Source organism: Oncorhynchus tshawytscha, linkage group LG02, assembly GCF_018296145.1.
Source record: "Oncorhynchus tshawytscha isolate Ot180627B linkage group LG02, Otsh_v2.0, whole genome shotgun sequence".
NCBI lineage: Eukaryota > Metazoa > Chordata > Actinopteri > Salmoniformes > Salmonidae > Oncorhynchus > Oncorhynchus tshawytscha.
Window position 1 is genome coordinate 73,493,405 of NC_056430.1, and position 8,557 is coordinate 73,501,961.

The 8,557-nt window shown below is 42.4% G+C and overlaps 1 protein-coding gene across 3 annotated transcripts; it reads right to left on the reverse strand.

Annotated features, from left to right (window-relative positions):
- Positions 1 to 299: 299 nt before the first annotated feature.
- On the reverse strand, positions 300 to 8,003 carry rnaseh2a (ribonuclease H2, subunit A). Of its 3 annotated transcripts, none has more exons than XM_042304486.1 (9): positions 7,901 to 8,003; positions 3,032 to 3,198; positions 2,740 to 2,811; positions 2,398 to 2,524; positions 2,180 to 2,267; positions 1,610 to 1,747; positions 1,228 to 1,315; positions 747 to 870; positions 300 to 481 (listed from the first exon to the last, which is right to left on the reverse strand). In XM_042304486.1, exons 2-9 carry the CDS (start codon positions 3,156 to 3,158, stop codon positions 316 to 318), a joined length of 930 nt encoding a protein of 309 aa, XP_042160420.1. In that variant the 5' UTR covers positions 3,159 to 3,198; positions 7,901 to 8,003; the 3' UTR covers positions 300 to 315. The 3 variants fall into 3 exon arrangements, with proteins under 3 accessions (XP_042160420.1, XP_042160428.1, XP_042160424.1); XM_042304494.1 differs by lacking the exon at positions 7,901 to 8,003 and adding an exon at positions 7,828 to 7,848; XM_042304490.1 differs by lacking the exon at positions 7,901 to 8,003 and adding an exon at positions 6,784 to 6,933.
- Between the last annotated feature and the right edge of the window lie 554 nt (positions 8,004 to 8,557).

Here is an 8,557-nt window from a genome sequence, read left to right on the forward strand (position 1 = left end):
CCTCTCCTTGTCTCAGTGGGTGTGTGTATTCCTCTCCTTGTCTCAGTGGGTGTGTGTATTCCTCTCCTTGTCTCAGTGGGTGTGTGTATTCCTCTCCTTGTCTCAGTGGGTGTGTGTATTCCTCTCCTTGTCTCAGTGGGTGTGTGTATTCCTCTCCTTGTCTCAGTGGGTGTGTGTATTCCTCTCCTCCTTGTCTCAGTGGGTGTGTGTATTCCTCTCCTTGTCTCAGTGGGTGTGTGTATTCCTCTCCTTGTCTCAGTGGGTGTGTGTATTCCTCTCCTTGTCTCAGTGGGTGTGTGTATTCCTCTCCTTGTCTCAGAGTGTGGCCAGGCTCTGCAGTCTCCTCTCTGTGAAGAAGCGGTGTGTCTGGTGTGTGTTGCCCTGCTGGGCGGAGGTCTTGGAGCCTGTCTTGAAGTAGGAGAGCATGGAGGTGTTGTTCTGACGGGCTGCGGCCTTCTCACCATCCTCCTCATCATCATCCCTGATTACACACAAATACTTATGTGAACTTGTTCTACTGAATGTAGACAAACACAGCTTTCACATTACGCCTCTTCCCTTTTCACAAAGCTGAAACACTTGTATAGTAGTAAAATACATTAGTAGAATATAGGGTAAACACTGAGCACTTTTCACCGTCTACCACTCCCTTCCCTGGCCCCTCTCTAAGCCCTTCTTCACCTGTACCCCCTCTCTCAACACAGACTCTCATCCCACCCCAGTCCCCCTAGCCCATCTCTCCTCACCAGTGTACGGTGACAGCCTTGCTGTCCAGCAGGGTCTGTGTGGTGCTCCAGCTGAACCTGACAAACTGAGGGTAGCCAAACACCGGGTCAAGCTCCTTCAACAGCCACGCCTTCGTCTTCGGGTCTGGAGGACACACAACAAGAAAAAGGTCAATTCTACTTTATTTTAAACAAATTATACCATTACAGCACTAAAACACTACTGTATTTCTACAAACTTCTATTTAACACAAAAGATGGGCCTCCATCCTTTACCAGCCAGGACTTTTAAAATTGCAGAATAATACAACATTTAAACGTTGGTCTCTGCACTTCTAGTGTTAAAACACATTCTACCATTAAAGGACAAAGAAATGCATCAAATTTGACTAAACTGGGATTCAATACAAGATGCTGAACTTCATATCGTTCCAGTGTTGTCAAGCCATTAAAAAGTGTGTGTGATGGGTGAAGATTTTCCCTAATGAGTTTCCCTACTGACCGTTGGGGTAGCCAGAGCCGTAGTCTGCATCCACCTCTCCTAGGTCTTCTGGGAAGTTCCAGTCTTTTACTGAATGGTCCCTGGCCACCTGAGGGAGCAGCAGAGATCATTTAGGCCAGTGATCCTCCTTCTTAGCCTGGTCCCAGGTCTGTTTGTGCGCCTGTCAACTTAATCGCTGTCAGGGTATGACAAGAAGTTGGCATGATAGCACAAACAAACTGGCACTCAGGCTACCTCAATCCTGCTCCTGAAGAGGACTGCTAATCTGGGACAAAACCCTTCACTCCAGTAACTTTCAGATCCCTGGTCTCGTGGTACAGGAGACAAAGAGAGGAAACTATTAAAAACAAAGGAAGAGTTTGGCATTAGCGTGACATCTAACCTTGGCACAGATACTGGCAGCACTGACTATGGGGAAGAGGGAGTCAGCTTTGGGTCGTACGGTCACTTCCACCCCGGGGAACCGCTGGGACAGCTTCTCCTGGTACTTCTCTGCAGGACCCACCGTGTCCACAAACACCTGTCACACACAGGGAGAGGGAGGGAGGATAAGGGACAGGGTAGTAATAGATGATTGGTCAAATGAATCAAATGACATTTAATTTGTCACGTGCTTCGTAAACAACAGTGAAACGCTTAGTTACGGGTCTTTTTCCAACCATGCAGTTAAAGATACAAAATAAAATAACAAAAACAGAAATAGTGACAGAAGTAATAAATACACAGTAAATAATGAGTAAAAAGAACATGTCTATATAGCTGGAAGGGTAGTGACTACGGTAGAGAGAAAGGGAGAACGCGAGGGAGGGAGACATAAAAAGGAATATAGAGAGACAAAGCAAGAGAAAAGAGGAGGGCAGAAAGAACATCTAGAGGGTTTGTTATGTTGTATGAAGGATATCGGTGTGTTTGTATGGATGGTTTGAAATAACCAAGATGCTTTGTACCGTACCTCTTTGAGCTGCACTCCACTGTCCAGGGCGAACTGTACCAGGCCAATGGCTGCGTCATGAGAGAGAGCATTCAGGTTGTATTTTGACCTGTGGAAGAGCAGAACGGTTAGAATCATCTGTGTGTGTGTGTTCGGTTGTTCGCTCTGTGTCTCTTTGTGTGTGTGTGTGTGTGTGTGTGTGTGTGTGTGTGTGTGTAGTACAGTATGTGTGTAAATACCTCTGCAGCATGCTGGTAGAGATAGTGTTGGGTGAGAGAATCTGAAGAGCCCAGCCTACAAAGCTCTTGGCCTCGTCCAGCTTGCGGAATAGATCCTCTCTCTGGGCCTCAGTCAATGTCTTCGAGTCTAGAAGAGGAGACGCAGTAACTCATCATTGTACAACAAACAGATGCATGAATCAACTTTGTTGATCCTCAAAAGGTTTGTCACTAGAGACATAGATATGTACAATACAGTCACACAGGCATCCTTCACAACACATATATGAATTAATTATTTAACAGATTCCTCCTGAAGGTTATTGCATATCTTTACAAAATAATAATAATTCATCAACTTACCTGCCACTTTTAAGTCCTTCAGAGCTTCCTTTTTGGCGACGGGACAGAAACATATTCCGTAGACCATGGGTCCTGGTAGAGCGAATGCACCATATTAGCAGGCAACATCAAATGATGACCAAGCAACTCGATAACAGACATTCAGTGACCTACTAAGTGATCCATGACGTTTGAATAGGAGCCAATCCATTTTTTTTAATAGCATCTGCTAAATGACCAAAATGTAAACGTAAAAATAGATGAGTTAACATGGACTAGTGATCCATGACATTTGAAAAGGAGGCCCACTCACCCAGTACAGGCCCCCTGCCGGCTTCATCGATACCCAAACAGCAGTCTTCTGTCTTGCAGACGTCGGGTATTGCTGAAGCCAGGCGACAGCTCACCGAGTTGTCTGCTTCAAACTCACCGAGATCCATGGTGACCTTCCACTGTCTGTTTCTGTAAGTCTGTAATCACCTGTAAACAACAAGAGCTGTAAACAACTGTACAGAGAAGGTGCACTGTAAACAACTGTACAGAGAAGGTGCACTGTAAACAACTGTACAGAGAAGGTGCACTGTAAACAACAAGTACACTGTAAACAACAAGTACACTGTAAACAACAAGTACAGAGAAGGTGCACTGTAAACAACAAGTACACTGTAAACAACAAGTACACTGTAAACAACAAGTACAGAGAAGGTGCACTGTAAACAACAAGTACACTGTAAACAACTGTACAGAGAAGGTGCACTGTAAACAACAAGTGATCTGTAAACAACTGTACAGAGAAGGTACACTGTAAACAACAAGTGATCTGTAAACAACTGTACAGAGAAGGTGCACTGTAAACAACAAGTGATCTGTAAACAACTGTACAGAGAAGGTGCACTGTAAACAACAAGTACACTGTAAACAACTGTACAGAGAAGGTGCACTGTAAACAACAAGTACACTGTAAACAACTGTACAGAGAAGGTGCACTGTAAACAACAAGTGATCTGTAAACAACTGTAAAAGATAAGTAGCCTAAACAACTGTAACTAACATTTCAAGGGTCTTGGTGAGCAGCTATGTTGGCATTTTGAAATGTGAAATAGCAATCAAATTGTAAGCAAGCAATTACAAGATATAGCCAGCTAGAAATAACAGTAGAATAGTGATGGGTGGGGTTGACTCATAATCCGCCGTCCCCACGGTTACATCCGCAGGGAGGGGCAGGTTTCGGGTCATTAAATATGGTGTGGATAAAGGGAGCATGGGTGGACACAGCTGTCTATTTCCTTACAACTGCTAAAACTGCTATCATTTGGAAATGTTGCATAGAAAATAGTTCCCGTTTTTGCTGTTTGTTATAAAATTCTCTCACTGGCCCCTAAACGTCTTTCCTCTGTGAAAGACGCCAAAATGACAAAAGAAAACGTTACTGAGGTCAACTAGATTGAAGCATTCATTCTATCTATGGGATTCTGGTGACACTGGTGAGCAAAGGTTTACTTCTAGGGAAACATATAATGACAGAAGAGAAGCTGCATGTATATAATTATAGACAAGTTGACCAACAAATAGCCCAGCAAAATGTCAGAAATTATAATCACAAACATAGGCTTCAAAAAACACATTGCACCCCCTGACAACAACAAATAATTCTGCTGTCTCTGCCTGTAGCCTAGACCGCATTTTCTATATTAGTGGGTTAGGGTCGGATGCGGGCCTCAGATTTCCACTTTATCACATATAGTCAAGCGGTTGTGGATGGCTTATTAGTAATTTGTGGGAGAACAAACAGCTGACCTGTGAACCATTCACAGTAGAACTAACAAGTGCATGTGTCGGTAGAAGTGCAAATCCCATCCATGCACGTGGACTTAAGCTAGTCTGTGGCAGTATGCAAAGCATTTTGGAGGAATGACAACCGTGACCCAGCACTCTAACATCTTTACTCTGGTGAGTTACGGAAGTATATTTAAGCTAGTCACTAAAAGAAGTCAGGCTGATAGTGAGAGTGCAGCAGAACGACGGCCTGGGTCAGAGCTAGCTCTCAAACTCAGAGGTTAGCTTCGCCCACGACTGGCCCATGTCAACTATACTCAACAAAAACATAAAGGCAACATTTCAAGTGTTGGTCCCATGTTTCATGAGCTGAAATGAAAGATCCCAGTAATGTTCCATACGCACAAAAAGCTTATTTCTCTGTTTACATCCCTGTTAGTGAGCATTTCTCCTTTGCCAAGATAATCCATCCAGCTGACTGGTGTGCAATATCAAGAAGCTGATTAAACAGCATGATCATTGCACAGGTGCACCTTGTGCTGTGGACAATAAAAGGTCACTCTAAAATGTGCAGTTTTGTCACACAACACAATGCCACAGATGTCTCAAGTTGAGGGAGTGTGCAATGGGCATGCTGACTGCAGGAATGTCCACCAGAGCTGTTGCCAGACACTTTAATGTTAATTTCTCTACCATCCTCATTTCAGAGAATTTGGCAGTACATCCAACCGGCCTCACTACCGCAGACCACGTGTATGGCGTTGTGTGGGCAAGGGATTTTCTGATGTCAACGTTGTGAAAAGAGTTCCCCATGGGGGGGTTATGGTACGGACAGGCATAAGATATGGACAACAAACACAATTGCATTTTATTGATGGCAATTTGAATGCACACAGATACCGTGACGAGGTCCTGAGGCCCATTGTCGTGTCATTCATCAACCACCATCACCACATGTTTCAGCATGACAATGCACAATTACGGAAGCTGAAATTGTACCAGTTCTTCCATGCCCTGTATAGTCACCAGACATGTCACCCATTGAGCCCGTTTGGGATGACCTGGATGATGTATGACAGTGTGTTCCAGTTCCCGCCAAAATCCAGCAACTTCCTGGCACAACATTCCACAGGCCACAATCAACAGCTGGTTCAACTCTATGCAAAGGAGATGTGTCACGCATGAGGTAAATGGTCACACCAGATACTGACTGGTTTTCTGGTCCACACCCCTACCTCTTTTGTTAAGGTATCTGTACATATGTATATCTGTATATGTGAAATCCATAGATTAGAGCCTAATACATTTATTATTCCTCATATGAACTGTACTTCAGTAAAACCTTTGAAATTCTTGCATGTTGCGTTTATATTTTTTGTTCAGTATACAATCCCCACGCTGTGTTTTAACGTTTAGAAACGTCAATCAGCGCTTGCAATACAGCTTTCGAAATATATGGCCCTTATTACGGTGTCCAATCAAAAACGCATCATTTCACCTCTAAGAAAACCCAATGGTCCAAACCTCATGTCTCTATCATAATTCATTCAAAAGTTATTGGAGTTTTTACCCTTTAGGAGGGCCAAAATCAGGATGAATAATTCAATGGAGGCATGAGATAAAAAGTGTCAAAGAATCTGGAAATCGCACTGCGTCAACTAGGCTGGATGCTGTGCGAGAATTAATACTAACTGACAGGCTCGCCGTTGAACTAGTCATCCTTCTTCTCAAATCCGGGGGCATAAAACAATACAGAGGTAAGATAGATATAGTTTAAGACAACATGCATTATTTTTTATATTTTAGTAAACGCTTTTCATATTAATGCGAAATTCAATGTTTAAAATTTTTCACAAAAACAATCGTATGTCTGAAATGTCAAACGGAACACCGCAAGCTTTCTATTTTTAAAGCCTTTGACATTTAATTCCGCTCGTGTCATGTTAATTTAGCTTTTTGTGACCAGTGGAAACAACTTTGCAGAATTCCACAACAACAAGTAAATCCTCTAAAACCGCTGCGAGAAAGCTGCACGCTCTAACAGAGTTAGGTGCTTATTATCGGATCTATTAGGTTACGAAACTTTTTGAATATAATATTAATGGTATGGTAAAGAAAGACCCCACTGGACGATTCAGAACACGAATAATCATATGTGTCTTGGTAAAAATGTATTTTATACCATAATTAAGTGACATTTCATCACCAAACCTCGTGGGTGGACAGACATCCTACCCTTATTTTTCATCAGCAATAAAGAACCTGTCAAATAAAAATATATACACTTACTGTAGCAGTTTTGCACAGATCCATACAACTATGGGTGCCTCCATCCAAAGAAACTACACTCCCCGAGTTACGGATACACACAGGGGTTCGGAGCATGCTAGATGGCAGCATGCTAGATAGCGAATTAGTACAGATGGTCGCCTCTCTTCCATAAATGTCCCATAAACAAGCGCTGTAACATGGAGATGTGGCATTGTGGGAACATTAACCCTATAAAAAAGTTATCAATTCAACCTTTCGTTTTTTGAAAAGTATTTATCGCTGGTAAGAAAGAAAGTCCTTATGATTCCAAAACCGTACCTCAAGCGATGCATGTTAAATGTTCAGACCAAGCATCGTGGCTCTTAAAACTACAATATGTAACTTTTTAGGCGACCAGACCAAACTCACAGAAATGTGAGTTAGAAATGTCACTCATTGAAAGTTAGAACAGATCTGTCGCTTACTAGACTATGTGCTCTATGTCTATGCTTCCCGTTCTTAAGTTTCGTTTATGCATCTTACTTTTGGTTTTGTACACTTGCTTCAAACAGTTGAAAATGCATTATTTTTGGTTATGGAAAATATATTTTACAGCAGTTTAGAAGGTACATTGATTCTCTACACTATACTTGCTTGTGTGTCACAAACAAGCAATGCAAACCATTAATTTTAGCAACGATGAAACGGCAGAGCGGTAGTGCACCTTTTAAAGCATGATTATGTAACTTTTTGGGTGACCCAGATTCACATAGAAATATAAGTTATAGATCTGTCACTTACATTAAAGCAAGTAAAATTAGCGGTAGACCTGTGTTATGTGCTCGATTTATATGCTTCCCGTGCTTGAGTTTCGCTTTTTTTTACTTTCGGTTTTGTGCACCAGCTTCAAACACCTGGAAAAAACTATATTTTTGTTTATTAAATATATACTTCACCCCATACAGAAGAGGCCTTCGTCAAATGACTTGTGTACTAGTAATGGAACTGAGAGTCGTGATCTAGGGCTAACTGTCTAGCTAAGCAGTTTGTTTAATGCATGTTAGAAACATTTTAGTTTCTTACTTGCGTTTAGTTGAATAATGTACGCCGTTTAGCAAGTGAAAAGGAAAGATAAGCACATAAAATTCCCACTCACCCCGTGTGTTGTTGATATTCTTGTCTGGTGGTCAGTCAATTTTGGCGCGGAATCGCTGACGTGACCCTCATGCGGGGCTTCGTGGGATTTGTAGTCCCACCCACTGTATCCCTGGGTTGTATGCCTATTCTTTTAGTGCAGTACCTCTACACTCGGAGGATGGCAGCAACAGTCTTCCATTTTACTGGTCTAACTCAAGGGCTTGCATGTTAATTAAGCATTTCCCTATTTGTGCATGTGACAAATAAAACCTGAAACTTGAACATGAGTGACAACAACAATGTCACTCTGTTGAACGAGATGCTGAGTGTGTGTTCGCACACGTCGGCCCCTGTGAACAAATATTTCACACACAAAATAAATCCCATTGTAGGTACGTACACATGACCGAATCACTTAGGTTGGTATTCAAGCGAATGTTAACATGGTACAACAACAAAAAACACGGCCTTTCCTAAGTGGTCCCTTTCCCTCCTCCCCCGCCTCCCCCTCCCTCTTGATGGCCTCGCTGTTGGGATTACGTGGTCACATCTAGATATAATGTAGCCTAATTTACCTGCAGTCCAGATATGTTAGTGGTTATAACCATGTCACAGGATGTCATCTCTGAAAGAACACACTTCTTTTCAAGTCTCTTTTCATGTTTTCTCTCTTCTC

What these genes read in the sequence shown, in the direction of transcription:
- rnaseh2a (XM_042304486.1), bottom strand. Translation starts at nt 3,158, where the DNA reads ATGGATCTCGGTGAGTTTGAAGCAGACAACTCGGTGAGCTGTCGCCTG. An exon ending in GTGGAGTGCAGCTCAAAGAG is followed by an intron (nt 1,748 to 2,179) that starts GTACGGTACAAA and finishes TGTGTGTGACAG; the next exon opens with GTGTTTGTGGACACGGTGGG. An exon ending in AAGGCTGTCACCGTACACTG is followed by an intron (nt 482 to 746) that starts GTGAGGAGAGAT and finishes GTGTGTAATCAG; the next exon opens with GGATGATGATGAGGAGGATG.